The sequence below is a fragment of the Salmo salar genome, chromosome ssa05 (assembly GCF_905237065.1).
Source record: "Salmo salar chromosome ssa05, Ssal_v3.1, whole genome shotgun sequence".
Lineage (NCBI taxonomy): Eukaryota > Metazoa > Chordata > Actinopteri > Salmoniformes > Salmonidae > Salmo > Salmo salar.
The window spans coordinates 20854236-20870545 of NC_059446.1; the positions used below are offsets into that span (position 1 = coordinate 20854236).

General features: G+C 42.0%; 2 protein-coding genes across 2 annotated transcripts; one reads left to right on the forward strand and one right to left on the reverse strand.

Moving 5' to 3' along the window:
* Positions 1 to 1085: 1085 nt before the first annotated feature.
* On the reverse strand, positions 1086 to 12126 carry LOC106604491 (COP9 signalosome complex subunit 6). The gene is made up of 10 exons (XM_014199147.2): positions 11981 to 12126; positions 11024 to 11149; positions 10565 to 10696; positions 9976 to 10064; positions 9706 to 9768; positions 4385 to 4432; positions 2436 to 2550; positions 2252 to 2344; positions 1886 to 1986; positions 1086 to 1616 (listed from the first exon to the last, which is right to left on the reverse strand). Exons 1-10 carry the CDS (start codon positions 12021 to 12023, stop codon positions 1476 to 1478), a joined length of 951 nt encoding a protein of 316 aa, XP_014054622.1. The 5' UTR covers positions 12024 to 12126; the 3' UTR covers positions 1086 to 1475.
* LOC106604490 (F-box/LRR-repeat protein 12) lies at positions 12125 to 15572 on the forward strand. The gene is made up of 3 exons (XM_014199146.2): positions 12125 to 12459; positions 12575 to 12650; positions 13537 to 15572. The coding sequence occupies exons 1-3, from the start codon at positions 12359 to 12361 to the stop codon at positions 14563 to 14565; spliced, it is 1206 nt and encodes a 401-aa protein (XP_014054621.1). The 5' UTR covers positions 12125 to 12358; the 3' UTR covers positions 14566 to 15572.
* Positions 15573 to 16310: the final 738 nt, after the last annotated feature.

Below are 16310 nucleotides of genomic sequence, written 5' to 3' on the forward strand. Positions count from 1 at the left end.
GTTACTGTAGGTTTTGTGTAGTTAAAAGGCAAAAATGAAGATACGTGGCAACAGTGAGAGCTTGAAAGAGAGGAGGATGATAAAATCCAATAGAGGAGGAAAGCTGACTCCTGTCTTTGCCACAGGGCTGGTAAACTCGGGCTACTAAAGAAAAAGTGCAGGTTGGCGGTCATTATGTTGACATCTGCTGCCTTTTAATATCCAAATAAATGCTGACCTGAAACTGTCCTAACTCTGTTTCCTCCACCCCTTTCCTGTCTAATGCACCTCACACAGTACCTCCCCAAGGCCATGCACAGCAGGAACAGACTACATAAAAATAAAAAAAATGGTAACTGCAAACACATTGTCACCTCTGGCCAATAATCCTAAAAACCATGCTGACTCCACAGACCTGACTTTATACACTTGTTTTAACCTGTGGGTCTCTGTATTGTGTTGCGTTTGTGTACCTACCTGAGTACAGGCTACCTTTAAGCCAGGAACGTGGGTTTGATTCCAGCTGGGGTCACCAACACGAACACGTATGCAAGTATAACTAAATTCTTAGTCCTGTTTATACCTGGTTCTAACATGTCTTTTTCCCTGATTGTGCCCACATTTTTGGTCATGTAGGGCCAGGATATCTGGTCACAATGCAGACACATTTTACTGATGCAATGGCTACAATGTGGGCACAATCATAATGTGAATAAGACCAGGACAAACGATGCATGTTAGCACCAGGTATAAACAAGGCTCTGTTACAGGTGTCTGTTCACTAGAGATGGACGGAAGCACTACTGTGTTACTATAAACCAGGTGGTTTGAGCCCTGAATGCTGAGAGCAGTGGTACATCAGACCGTATACCATGGGTATGACAAAACATTACTATTTACATTGTTAACCAGTTTTATAATAGCAATTAGGCATCTCAGGGGTTTGCGGTATATGGCCAATATACCACGGCAACTGGCTGTATCCAGGCACTCCGCGTTGCGCACAACTGCCTAATTATATATTTGTTAATGAATCAGCTATAATTTAAATTATTAAATGGCCTTATTTTACTTTTTATTGGACAAACAGAAATCAAAGTCCCAAGAAAAATCAGCAGATTATTTATTACTTACAGAAACATGGAACAACAAAACAAAGAAAAAGGGGAAATTGTATTTTCTGTTCACGTACATGAATTCATTAATGTGCATACTCACAAATGTCAAAGTGCGAGTGAAAATGTGAGTGATTTTGTACACGGTTTCCTTCTTCCTGTTTGTGTGTGTGTGATTTTATGGTATAGACAGGAGGCCTTTGAGACACTTCTAGCATTTGCTACCTTTGAAAACAAACTGGTTTGATGAGAACAACATTCACTGGTATCTGAGTGTGTGTGTGTCACAAGTGTTACTTAACATAAAATACAGACAAACAAATGGAAAAGCAGTGCTTGTGACCTCTCCATCTCTTCCTCCATTCACTCTTTCTGTGTCACTCAAAAGAACAGTCCTCTCATCCTCCGGCCGATGCCCTGTCTATCGTACAAGACGTTGAACTTGTTGATGAACTGGTTCATGCTGTTGCAGGTCTTAGTGATGGTACCTAGGTAAGCCATGAGGCCCACGTCATTGCATTGCTGAAAAAAGTGAGAAGCAAGGAGATGAATATGCTTTTACAGTACTGTGCCAATCCAACCTGTCTAAGCATTCTCAAATCATTACCCTTATTGAGTGATTTAAAGAAGGAATTTTGTCAAGGTTTTATTCATTCAAAACAAAGTACGTTAATTATCCTGCCAATTTGGCAGATTATCACATTACCAAGACTATAATCTAAAAACAATGGTGCACACATGTTCAGACCAAGAGCTGAGTTTTGCCAAGTGCCTAGGTGGGGATGACTTACATCATAGAAGTCAGTCTTGAATTTGATGGTGCTGAGAACAGGCAGTCTATGGCACAGGGCATTGGCTTCTCTGAGGATCTCGTGGTTAAATGGCACCTCTCCTGGGTCGTACCAAATCATAAGGGGAGAGTTAAAAAAGAGCATGAGGGAAAAATATACACACAACAACAACAACGTGAGATAAGATACAGTTGGGATATACCAAGGAGAAGAGACAGGGTTGAAATACTTTTTTTTTTAAAGCAAGGGCTGTAAATTATATCTATGTTAGTAACAGCATCTTCTTTCCAGACTCACTTGAACATGCATTATTTCGGTCTTTCATCCCTCCCTTTCATCCCTCATCAGAGTAAGCAGTTCTCTCACCTGCTTCCACTGCTTTGACATATTCCAAGATGACTTTCACCCTGCTGTGGAGCATCTTAATTGCACTGTGTTGTGCTATGAGATGTTCGGCCACTGAACAGAAGAGACACACAATGGAGAGAGGGTGTTTAAAAAATGCCTGTCAGACAGTGGGGGGTAAATAGGCCACCATAACTACAGTTACCTGTTGAATTCTCCCCCGTGCCTGTGGCTGTCATGCGAGCCACGTGATCCACTCCAATTCGCTCCGCCTCTTCTGTGGCCAGAGTGTACCCCAGCTCAGCAAACAACATGGTCGCCTGGGATTGGTCAAGTCAGAAGGACAGACAAGTTTACAAATCAGCCACTAGTACTAATCACAGTGGCGTGTTTCTACTAGCCAGTAATTGCCTTAAAAAAAATAAGAGAAAGAGAAACTAAGCCTATAAATAAAATTGTTGCTGGCCAAACTGACCAGTAGAAAAAAAACAATGGTCGGCAGGCTATCAGCATCACCCATCAGTCACCCATCACCCACTTATGGGAGAGCAGCAGCCTCTGGCATATGGACACATTGATACACCGTGATCATTGGTGGTTAAATGAGCGCATGGAACTCAGATGGCCAATAACTTCCATTGTCAACTAATTCAAAATACATAAAACAATTTGGGTTCATTGAATCACATTGATCTCTCTACTAAACCGGTCTGCCTCCCTTTCTATCTGTCTTGAGCTATCGCTAGTGAAGTGCAACATTGTATCAAATCAATCAACTGGATGGAACTGAAGCATCTCTAGCGAACTTGCAACATTCTACTAACTAGCCTATTCAGGACCCTCAGAGTTTCCTGCACACCAGTGAGCTCGGGTCAGACTGCTGTTCTTGCACAATGGACTTACTGTGTGAGGTAAAGAAAAAAATGACTGAGAAGCTCAGCTTATTAGTGGTGGCTGTGGTGAGTTAAGACAATCAGAAATCAAATGGGCACATTCCTACATTTGAGCCAGGTAGGCTACTTCAAAGCGTGCGCTCTCCCTCAACAAGACAGAGAAACCAGACCCATGTTCATTGCTTACATTGAGCACTTCAAATAAAAGACATTGACAAAATGTACAAAACTCCTAAATGATGGTTATGAAATAAACCATAACTTCTTTCTCACAAGTGTAGCACGTTGTGAACTCTGGAAACAATGTTTCCACTCTGAGAATGAGAACATAAATGACTGTAGGCCTAATTAGTAACAAAATGCATTAACAGAAATGAATGTAACCAAATGACAGGGATTAACGGTACATTTACTACTGGTGACATGTAATGGGGAATGTATCAAAATAAACAAATCAAAGAGCAAACAATTCACACAATGGAACAACGAATGCACAATAATTGGCGAGAGATAGATGAGTGCATTCTGGAGAGCAGAGCGCAGGTCTTCTGGGGGGCAGAGCGCAGGCCTTCTGGGGGGCAGAGCGCAGGCCTTCTGGAGAGACGCAGATATAGGCCATCTTTGCCACACACCCCTTCCCCTTTTTCTTGTCTCAGCATTTAAAATTAAGACGAATTATCTTCAGACATATTTTAGATGCTTTTCACTGACAGCCGCCACTCAATCAGCTAGACCTTTTGCCACGGCTGCCGTCTACAAAATACTTCCTCATATGCCATTTCTCTCCTGTTCTATTGGTTTTCATATCAACTTTCTTTCCTTGTCCAGAAGCAAAAGGCACAATCCTAGTCATATTAGCAACCCATCCTAGTTGTTGCATCATTAGATTCACTATCTTTCTAAGTTTCTAACGGAGATTTTAATCTCTGTCATATACCGCTGGCATCAGGTGAGGTGTTTAGAATGGCGTTTTTTAACCGCAAATTGCATTTTGGCAAATGTTTGAAAATGACGTTTTATTGGCTGCTTCATCACAGGAGTTGCATATTTTGTTAAGATTAATTACCATAATCTAAGTGTGAATTCTGTCATTCTGAGCACCATGGTTGGACGCCCTAATGGTTTACGCACCCAATGCATATGGGTCCGGGAAATTTCTCAAATGGGCGGTAAATTTAAATCTTCCCAGTTACGTTGTCCGGCGCCACATTTTCCTAACAGAGACCCTGGTGTATGTGTGTGGTAGGAGAGCTTGAGTTACCTCTCCACTGATGATGTCGATGACAGACTCATACACACTGACAGGGAGCTGAGGGAGACGGGACATAAGCTTCAATTACCACATGTAGAAAAGCTTTCTCTTCCGCATCATAGCAATGTAACTGTCCGACATAAAAGTAACTAAAAATGTAATTTGAGAATAATGTTTGACAATATATACAGTACCAGTCAAAAGTTTGTACACACCTACTCATTCAAGGGTTATTTATTTATTTTTACTATTTGCTACATTGTAGAATAATAGTGAAGAAAACAAAACTATGAAATAACATATGGAATCAATTTGTAAGTCGCTCTGGATAAGAGCGTCTGCTAAATGACGTAAATGTAAATGAATCATGTAGTAACCAAAAATGTGTTAAACAAATCCAAATATATTTTAGATTCTTCAAAGTAACAACCCTTTGCCTTGATGACAGCTTTGCACTCTCTTAGCATTCTCTCAGCCTGCTTCACCTGGAATAATTTACCAACAGCCTTGAAGGAGTTCCCACATATGCTGAGCACTTGTTGGCTGCTTTTCCTTCACTCTGCCTTCCAAATCATCCCAAACCATCTCAATTTGGTTGAGGTTGGGTGACTGTGGAGGCCAGGTCATCTAATGCAGCACTCCACCACTCTCCTTCTTGGTCAAATAGCCCTTACACAATGTGTTGGGCCATTGTCCTGTTGAAAAACAAATGATAGTCCCACTAAGCGCATACCAGATGGGATGGCGTATCGCTGCAGAATGATGTGGCAGCCATGCTGGTTAAGTGTGCCTTGAATTTAAAAAATAAAAAATAAATAAAATACAATCGCAGACAGTGTCACCAGCAAAGCACCCCCACACATCACACCTCCTCCATGCTTCACGGTTGGAACCACGCATGGGGAGATCATCCATTCACTTACTCTGCATCTCACAATGACACGGCGGTTGGAACCAGAAATCTCAAATTTGGACTCATCAGACCAAAGGACTGATTTCCACTAGTCTAACGTCCATTGTTCGTGTTTCTTGGCCCAAGCAAGTCTCTTCTCATTATTGGTGTCCTTTAGTAGTGGTTTCTTTGCAGCAATTCAACCATGAAGGCCTGATTCACACAGTCTACTCTGAACAGTTGATGTTGAGATGTGTCTGTTACTTGAACTCTTTGAAGCATTTATTTGGGCTGCAATTTCTGTGGTTGGTAACTCTAATGAACTTATCCTCTGCAGCAGATTTTTATTTATTTATTTTATTTTTATTTCACCTTTATTTAACCAGGTAGGCTAGTTGAAAACAAGTTCTCATTTGCAACTGCGACCTGGCCAAGATAAAGCGTAGCAATTCGACACATACAACAACACAGAGAATAAACAAAACATACAGTCAATAATACAGTAGAACAAAAGAAAACAAAAAGTCTATATACAGTGAATGCGAATGAGGTAAGTTAAGACAATAAATAGGCAATGGTGGCAAAGTAATTACAATTTAGCAATTAAACACTGGAATGGTAGACGTGCAGAAGATGAATGTGCAAGTAGAGATACTGGGGTGCAAAGGAGCAAGATAAATAAATACAGTATGGGGATGAGGTAAGTAGATAGATGGGCTGTTTACAGATGGGCTATGTACAGGTGCAGTGATCTGTGAGCTGCTCTGACAGCTGGTGCTTAAAGCTAGTGAGGGGAGATATGAGTCTCCAGCTTCAGAGATTTTTGCAGTTCGTTCCAGTCATTGGCAGCAGAGTGCTGGAAGGAAAGACGACCAAAGGAGGAATTGGCTTTGGGGGTGACCGGTGAGATATACCTGCAGGAGCGCGTGCTACGGGTGGGTGCTGCTATGGTGACCAGTGAGCTGAGATAAGGCGGGGCTTTACCTAGCAGAGACTTGTAGATAACCTATAGCCAGTGTGTTTGGCGACGAGTATGAAGCGAGGGCCAACCAACGAGAGCGTACAGGCTGCAATGGTGGGTAGTGTATGGGGCTTTGGTGACAAAACGGATGGCACTGTGATAGACTGCATCCAGTTTGTTGAGTAGAGTGTTGGAGGCTATTTTATAGATGACATCACCGAAGTCGAGGATCGGTAGGATGGTCAGTTTTACGAGGGTATGTTTGGCAGCATGAGTTAAGGATGCTTTGTTGCGATATAGGAAGCCGATTCTAGATTTAATTTTGGATTGGAGATGCTTGATGTGAGTCTGGATAGAGAGTTTACAGTCTAACCAGACACCCAGGTATTTGTAGTTGTCCACGTATTCTAAGTCAGAGCCGTCCAGAGTAGTGATGCTAGACGGGCAAGCAGGTGCGGGCAGTGATCGATTGAATAGCATGCATTTAGTTTTACCTGCGTTTAAGAGCAGTTGGAGGCCACGGAAGGAGAGTTGTATGGTATTGAAGCTCGTCTGGAGGTTAGTTAACACAGTGTCCAAAGAGGGGCCAGAAGTATACAGAATGGTGTCGTCTGCGTAGAGGTAGATCAGAGAATCACCAGCAGCAAGAGCAACATCATTGATGTATACAGAGAAGAGAGTCGTCCCAAGAATTGAACCCTGTGGCACCCCCATAGAGACTGCCAGAGGTCCGGACAACAGGCCCTCCGATTTGACACACTGAACTCTATCAGAGAGGTAGTTGGTAAACCAGGCGAGGCAATCATTTGAGAAACCAAGGCTGTCGAGTCTGCCGATAAGAATGTGGTGATTGACAGAATCGAAAGCCTTGGCCAGGCCGATGGAGACGGCTGCACAGTTATGATGTCGTTTAGGACCTTGAGCGTGGCTAAGGTGCATCCATGACCAGCTCTGAAACCAGATTGCATAGCTGAGAAGGTAAAGTGGGATTCGAAATGGTCGGTAATCTGTTTGTTAACTTGGCTTTCGAAGACCTTAGAAAGACAGGGTAGGATAGATATAGGTCTGTGGCAGTTTGGGTCTAGATGTAACTCTGGGTCTTCCATTCCTGTGGCGGTCCGCATGAGAGCCAGTTTCATCATAGCGCTTGATGGTTATTGCGACTGCACTTGAAGAAACTTTCAAGGATCTTGACATTTTCCAGGTTTGACTGACCTTCATGTCTAAAAGTAATGATTGACTGTTGTTTCTCTTTGCTTATTTGAGCGGTTATTGCCATAATATGGACTTGGTCTATCTTCTGTATACCACCCCTACCTCATCACAACAACTGATTGGCTCAAACAATTACATTTACATTTTAGTCATTTAGCAGACGCTCTTATCCAGAGCGACTTACAGTAGTGAATACATACATTTCATTTTCATTTCATGCATGTTTTTTTTTTTGTACTGGCCCCCCGTGGGAATCAAACCCACAACCCTGGCGTTGCACACACCATGCTGGCGTTGCAAACACCATGCTCTACCAACTGAGCCACAGGGAAGGCGTTAAGCATTAAGGAAAGAAATTCCACAAATTAACTTTTAACAAGTCACACCTGTTAATTGAAATGCATTCCAGGTGACTACCAGATGAAGCTGATTGAGAGAATGCCACGAGTGTGCAAAGCTGTTATCAAGGCAAAGGCTGGCGACTTTGAAGAATCTCAAATATAAAATATATTTAGATTTGTTTAACACTTTTTTGGTTACTACATGATTCCATATGTGTTAATTGATCCTTTTGATGTCCTCACTATTATTCTAAAATGTAGAAAATAGTAAAAAGATAGAAAAACCCTGGAATGAGTAGGTGTGTCGAAACTTTTGACTGGTACTGTACAGTTGAAGTCAGAAGTTTACATACACTTAGGTTGGAGTCATTAAAACTCGTTTTTCAACCACTCCACAAATTTCTTGTTAACAAACTATAGTTTTGGCAAGTCGGTTAGGACATCTACTTTGTGCATGACAAGTAATTTTCCCAACAATTATTTCACTGTATCACAATTCCAGTGGGTCAGAAGTTTACATACACTAAGTTGACTGTGCCTTTAAACAGCTTGGAACATTCCAGAAAATGATGTCATGGCTTTAGAAGCTTCTGATTTGCTAATTGACATCATGAGTCAATTGGAGGTGTACGTGTGGATGTATTTCAAGGCCTACCTTCAAACTATGTGCCTCTTTGCTTGACATCATGGGGAAATCAAAAGAAATCAGCCAAGACCTCCGGAAAAAAAGTGTAGTGTTTCCAAACGCCTGAAGATATCACATTCACTTGTACAAACAATAGTACGCAAGTATAAACACCATGGGACCACGCAGCTGTCATACCGCTCAGGAAAGAGACGCGTTCTGTCTCCTAGAGATGAACGTACTTTGGTGCGAAAAGTGCAAATCAATCCCTGAACAACAGCAAAGGACCTTGTGAAGATTCTGGAGGAAACAGGTCAAAAGTATCTATATGCACAGTAAAACGAGTCCTATATTGACATAACCTGAAAGGCCGCTCAGCAAGGAAGAAGCCACTGCTCAAAAACCGCCATTAAAAAAGCCAGACTACGGTTTGCAACTGCACATGGGGACAAAGATCATACTTTTTGGAGAAATGTCCTCTGGTCTGATGAAACAAAAATAGAACTGTTTAGCCATAATGACCATCATTATGTTTGGAGGAAAAAGGGGGACGCTTGCAAGCCGAAGAACACCACCCAACCGTGAAGCACGAGGGTGGCAGCATCATGTTGTGGGGGTGCTTTGCTGCAGGAGGGACTGGTGCACTTTACAAAATAGATGGCATCATGAGAAAGGAAAATGATGTTGATATATTGAAGCAACATCTCAAGACATCAGTCAGGAAGTTGAAGCTTGGTCGCAAATGTGTCTTCCAAATGGACAATGACCCCAGGCAAACTGGCTTAAGGACAAGAAAGTCAAGGCATTGAAGTGGCCATCACAAAGAACTGACCTCAATCCTATAGAAAATTTGTGGGCAGAACTGAAAAATCGTGTACAAGCAAGGAGGCCTACAAACCTGACTCAGTTACACCAGCTCTGTCAGGAGGAATGGGCCAAAATTCACCCAACTTATTGTGGGAAGCTTGTGGAAGGCTACCCGAAACGTTTGAACCAAGTTAAACAATTTTAAAGGCAATGTTCCGAAATACTAATTGAGTGTATGTAAACTTTGACCCACTGGGAATGTGATGAAATAAATAAATCAATCATTCTCGCTACTATTATTCTGACATTTCACATTCTTAAAATAAAGTGGTGATCCTAACTGACCTAAAACAGGGAATTTTTACTAGGATTAAATGTCAGTAATTGTGAAAAACTGAGCTTAAATGTATTTGGCTAACGTGTATGTAAACTTCCAACTTCAACTGTATATCGTCCATTATATTAAAAAAATCTAAATGAGAAACTCACATCTGTGTGTTTGGTCATCGGGTTGAGCTTGAGGAAGAGAGGACTCTCAATTATCTCACACACCTGAAGTGAAAAGAGAGGAAAAGCCAATAAGGAAACAGCACACAGTTGGTCAAATAACCTCAAATGACTAACATTTACATCTTTCAAATCACAACAATTCACTGACCAATTACAGTAACAGTTACTTTTATCATGCCTCTAATTTCTCTCTCATGGAAAATGCCCAACCCCATGGAAAATAAGTGTATTGTCCTTTGCTCCACCTACCTGCTTGTGAATGTGGATGTCTGATTGGTCACAAGGACCACCTGTGGTATACCAGCCCAGGAATTCCATGTCCTTGAAGACCTGTTTGACTGAAAGGAAGCAGAGGTAGGGAGGTCAGGTACAGTATGAATTCCATGTCCTTGAAGACCTGTTTGACTGAAAGGAAGCAGAGGTCAAGAGGTCAGGTACAGTATGAATTCCATGTCCTTGAAGACCTGTTTGACTGAAAGAAAGCAGAGGTCAGGTACAGTATGAATTCCATGTCTTTGAAGACCTGTTTGACTGAATGAAAGCAGAGGTCAAGAAGTCAAGTAGGTCCCCCCCACTAATGTAATCTTATTCACTGTGACCGAAAAGGCAAAACTGATCCTAGACCAGCACTTATACAGAGATTCAGTTCCATTTATAACACCAAGGGCTTCAGGTACAAGCCTACTATGACATTTTTCAACTTCAGATGGTGGGAAACCATGACACGGCACATCAATCAATCACAACTTTTTATCTAGCACTTTCACCAATATCAGTAATCAATGGGGAGTGACATTGACATTTTCTTTGTATGGAAGGTTAGTGAAATTAGACTCACACTGCTCCTCCTTGGTGTAGTAATACTCCTTGTCAATGTGTGCTCGGTCATCTACCAATTGATGAAGCAGCTCAAAGGAGTTCATCACCTCAATGTTTCTACCCTCCTGCTTCCCGATTAACGCGCCGATCACTTGGTGAGAAGGAAAGGATGCAATGCAACATTAGGCAGCTGGTTGGAATGGATACACATGTAGGCTATAGCAAAGCCCATTGAAATTCTGTCATTAACTGTAACCTCTCCCATGTATGATTCCCTTCCCACTGTTGAGGTATTGGTTCTCTTATAGAGTCTTAACTATTTTAATTAATGTCTTAAAGTTAAAATACTTTTAAAGAAGTTTAGACATTTACAGAGCAATTTACTGAAAACATGTCAATATCTCTCATCCCTAGTCCATGCCGAATGTAAGACTGTATACAACTATCGGTATTCTTGAAAACTGATCAGCTCACATACCCTGCATGGGCCGCCCCTCCTGGGAGCGGATGCGAATCCAGTGGTCTGAGATGTTGAGGATGACGAGAGGATGCAAGGCAACAGAGACACTGCCGGTGACCCCAGAGACCATAACACTGGGGCTGGCTGTGGGACAGAGAGAACGGGTGGGTTTCCTTTATTGTTGGTCATCTCTAAAGCCAAACGTAGCTAATATGGCCTTAACACGACCACCTGCCTCAGAGCAAACAAAGCATTTGTGTTCTTGTCTTTAATAATATTATTTTCTTTAGACGATTGTTACAATATCCGTGTGCAGTTGAATTGGGTGGATTTGAGTAATCTAACTTTACAGGAAGAGTAACGTTACAATGATGACTAGTTAAATAAAGGTTAAATAAAAAAATGACTGATTCTACTCATCAAAGCTATGATTTTTCAACAATGCTATCCCAATCAACATTTTAAAAGATGTCATCATTAAACTTACTAACAGCTTAGAGAAATATAGGTCACTACTCGCTAGGTATAGAGGACCTGTTACTGCGCTGTTATTAAACTAGCTAAGAAGGCAACATAGTTAACGTTTTAACATGTTAACTGTTACCTAGCTAGCAACCGATAAACTAACGCTAGTTGTTTACATTGCCGATGTTTAGTTAGGTAATACGGACGGACCAATCAATATGTGACGGCGGTTGAATTAGTTTGTTAACTAGCAAATATTAACTCCACTTGTTTGGAAATTGCATATACCAGTAACGTTAATATACACACAAGTACTGGACAGCCACCTTATCTAAATTAACTAACGTTAGGTAGCCTCGCTGTAGTAACGTTAGAGAACGCATAAGCGAAATAATGGCAAGCTAAATGCGCTAACACCATCGACAAAGGAGTATAGTTGGAACCTACACAATATGTATACAACCTTAGCATAATCAGATAAATCAATTGTGCTTTACGGGAAATTATTACCTGCCCCATCCACTTCCATTCCACCACCATTGCTCGTCGCCATCTTGTCCGACTTACAGCTGCGCAAGCCCAGTAGAACAGGGAGTTTTTTCTCAAACGCTAAGGGGCAGTGTTTGCTGCATTTACACCGGTGTTTTGGTGATACATGCTTTGGAAATTATGCCGTTGTTATGCTTATTTATTATTTCAAATGTTTACGGCATTGTATATACCTGGTACGGTCACATAAAATGTGCTAATTTCGAGCATGTAGTATTTCAGAACGTTTAGGAACGTTGTGGCTTTAGCACCCGTTTCTGCGGGGTTTATTACTTGAATGCAACTTTGGTACGTCGGTGTATTTTGTCCGTGTACTCGACGGTACTTTTTGTTTACAAAATGGCAGACTTCAGAACTTCTACCCTCGATTACTTTCCAGAGAACATTTTAATTGATATTTTATCATATTTAGGTGTGCGAGAGCTCATCCGAACTGGAAGGTAAAACAAGTTAGCTGAAGTCGATGTGCTCAATATTAATTTTCATGATAATAACGTCAATGTTAGCTTGAAGAACACTTCTCTTTGTCATGTCATTCATGTGGTGTATTTGCAGGGTGTGTAAGAGATGGAGACGCCTTGTAAAAGACCAAAGACTATGGCGAGTTGTTGATCTAACTGCATGGAAAGGGGTAAGAATGGTGTCCATTATTTCACGTTGATCTTACCATTTCAAGACTCGTCATGAAAAGATTTCTGAGGCTACCATGTCTGTCTAAAGACGTCAGCCATTTTGTGATATAGCCATGTTTATCCGGTTCTACATTCAATGATATTTCAGCAGACTTGATTTTATTATTGATAGCTACTTGTTTGAGACCTCTCACATTCTGCAACATAATGCAATGTTGATACTTGCATTGCAGGCTTATTTCCAGTGTTGGGGGAAGTTACTCTGAAAATGTGTATAATTTACAAAACTACCAATTACTTAACACTGGAAGAAGTTAACCTCCACTAAAGCTACCCTTAAGACAAATATGGTTTACTTAACTAAAGTTACTTTGAAAAAGTAGTTCACTACATCCAAACTATTTTGTGAAATTGTGTCATTTTAAGTGTCAGGCTACAAATTGCAAGACTGAAGACTTTGGGGTCATATGTTAACATAATTTGTAATGTAGCCTATTAAACACAAACTGTTTCAAGTGAGAATTAGGTAGGTTGAATCCCGAAAATGAAAGGAAATTATTGCCTACTTAACACACACTTAATGTTTTGCAAAAAACAGTGTGTAGTTCTAGTAGTTAGCGATATGGTAATGAACACACTACCTAGATTTGAATTTAGTTCAACTACCACCAAGCTACTGCAAAATTTAGTTAAATTACTGGTTGAACTACATGTAGTTCACTACTCCCCAGCACTGCCTATTTCCTACCTGTTGACTAGCTAACTCTACAGAACTTTCAAGTCATCGCTCAAACACTGATGCATTGTTTCTTCCCCATCTCTCCCTCATTGGATGTTTTCATTCTTCAACTGCTCTTCCTGCCCTTGGTGTCCATTTTGGGTCAGGTGACATCGCGCATGCTGTGGGTTCTTCTACGCCAGTATCTGGGCACTGGGCTCCGATGCCTGCGGCTGCGTGGCTTGCTGCTCTCTGCTAGAGGTGGGGCCTTTCTCTCAGAGTCCTGGCTCAAGGCTTTGTCCTCCAGGTGCCCCCGTCTGCGTAGTCTTTCCCTGCTCCACGCAGACTTGAGAGGCTTGCACAGTTGCCAGCTCCTGCCCACAACACTGCAGGTCCTAGAGTTGCGTGGCTGCGAGCTACCACAGGGCTTTTTCACCCAGACCCCACTCAGTCCTGAGAAACAAGCTGGAATGGCATCAACTGCTGCTACTCAGCAACAGGGACGTGTTCAAACTGGGAAAGTGCCTGCCTCCACATCAGGGATTGCCATTGAGACGATGGTCCTTGACAACGTGCCATCCTTCACAGACCAGCACCTGCAGAGTCTGGCGTCTTGGTTAAGGCTTAGCCGCCTAGAGCTCCGCAACGTCCTTCGTGTCACAGCGGAAGGCCTTAGGCGCAGTGCTGCCCAAGAAACCGACTCGGGCTTAAACGGGCTCTCCAGGCTCAAGTACCTGGAGATAGGGCACTTTGGGCGGCCGGGCGCCCAGCTGCAAATGGCCTCCCTGGGGCTCGGAGTGGGCTGGCTGGGCCTAGAGGAACTAAGCCTTGGCGGTAAGGAGGTGGGACCAGGCCTGCTGTCCGCCAGCCGTCTGAGGGACCTGAAGCGCCTGCGCCTGAGATGCTGCAAGCTGAGAGAGATGCAGGTGCTACGTAGCTGCAGGACACTGCGGGACCTGCGCAGGTTGGAGTTCTGTGAGGTGTTCTTCCAGGTTTGCCCAAAGACACCAGAGAGAGAGGGGGAGGTGGAGAGGCAGGGAGAGGGTGAGGAGGGGAGGGAGGGTGGCACAGATAGTGGTGATGATAAACTGGAAGAGAATGACCCCGTGCCAAGTCTGCGCCGCTCACTTGCTGCTCTGCTGCCACAATGCGCACTAGTGTTCACCAACTGCACCGTTACAATAACCTCAGACTAGATTACATACGGGATCTGGTGCACATCTGGTCCCCTTATTCTACTGTTGTAAAACATTCCTCTCAATTCAGCCTGTTGCAAACTCATGCTTTACCTTCATTCACATATGTAATAAAATAAAAAATGTAAACTCGCTTACAGCTATGCTATTGAACAAAGGGACAGTTAACGGTTTAATGGGCGTCACAGAAAATGTTATGAGAGGAAGCACCTGTTTGCTGTATTCCCATCCGCAGTAGGCCTGCAGGTAACATTTAACGTATGATCTGGAGCGTTTTCCTAAGGTTAGTTTGATTATTTACACTCTGCTTATCCATTGAAGAAGGTATTGTAACAGTTTTGGCTTTTTATTAGCCACCCAGATGATGGTTCCTCTTTTAGTCTAAATGTGTATAAGGATGTGGTTAAACTTAAAAGCTTATTTTTATGTACACCAGAGAAGCATCGCAGCGACCAATAAACGATGACTTCAATCATGTACTGTAACGGACCTGCTACAGCCATCGGACGTCCAGCACTGCCATCAGCCATTGAGGGAATTCTTCCTTTGAAATCAATGAAAGCTGCTCTACTGCTTGTGTTGCGTCTAATGGCAAGCTCAATAATTGCAGAGGTTCCGTTCTCGGCGGCTGATGTGTGCATTCATTCTATCTTGTGAATGGAAATATTGAGGGAAGAAGATTTTGGTTGGTTTCTGTGTAGCAGGGAGAACGTCACATTGACGGCAAAATATATTGCAACTCTGGGGGGGGAGTGTTTAAATAACAGCTTGGACAGTTATCAGTATGTTGCTGGTATTATGCAATTTCAAAACCATTGCAGTTAAAATTTGCTGTAGCCCACTATATGTTTTGCTAGCTGGAAAAATACACTTATCCCCACTTGAGTTGTGTGATTCTCCAAAGCAGTATGTTATCTGTATTAATTATGAGAAAGTAGAATTGAAAACTGTTATAACCTTTTTCCATCAAGAAACTGTGGTAAATAAAAATGGCACAATGTATTTTATGTATATGGGAAATGATAATCTATGAATAATGTTTCAGGGTTGAACTCCTTTATATGCTTTGTAAATAATTCAGAACAAAAGAAAGGACATTGGGATACCATGATATGTCAGGGAGGGGGGGGGGGGAGTCAATGTTCTTTCGTGATAAAATAATCAACTGTGCAAGTAGTTCAACGTGCACAAGAGATGAAGACCATTTAAACAGTTTTAATCCTCAAATGTGACACACAGCCATAAGACAATAGCCTAACCTAATAATGCAACACAAAACCATGCTTCTACACCTGCATTGCTTGCTGTTTGTGGTTTTAGGCTGGGTTTCTGTACAGCACTTTGATATATCAGCTGATGTAAGAAGGGCTATATAAATAAATCTGATTTGAAAACATTCTAGAGTATTTCAGCCAATAACAGATCAGTAGGCCTGCAGTCATAGTGAATGGTAGTGAAATACATTACTGAACGTGAGCGTAAGTGTCTAATGGACCGTTCTCATTGTAAGCGGTAATTTTGCAGTAGCACATTGACTTTGAGAAGGTGAAAGAGGAGACTTAAGTTCCAGAATTTGGTAAAAGTTTTAATACAGAGCTTTGGGGTACATGTGAAATGCAAAGGCTGATAGTGACAGGCTGAAAGAGCCATGAGCCGTGGCTAAAAGGCTCATTGTTATTCTCAGAATAATCAGAACGACTATATAATTTACAGTGGGTTCCAAAAGTATTGTGACAGTGACACAT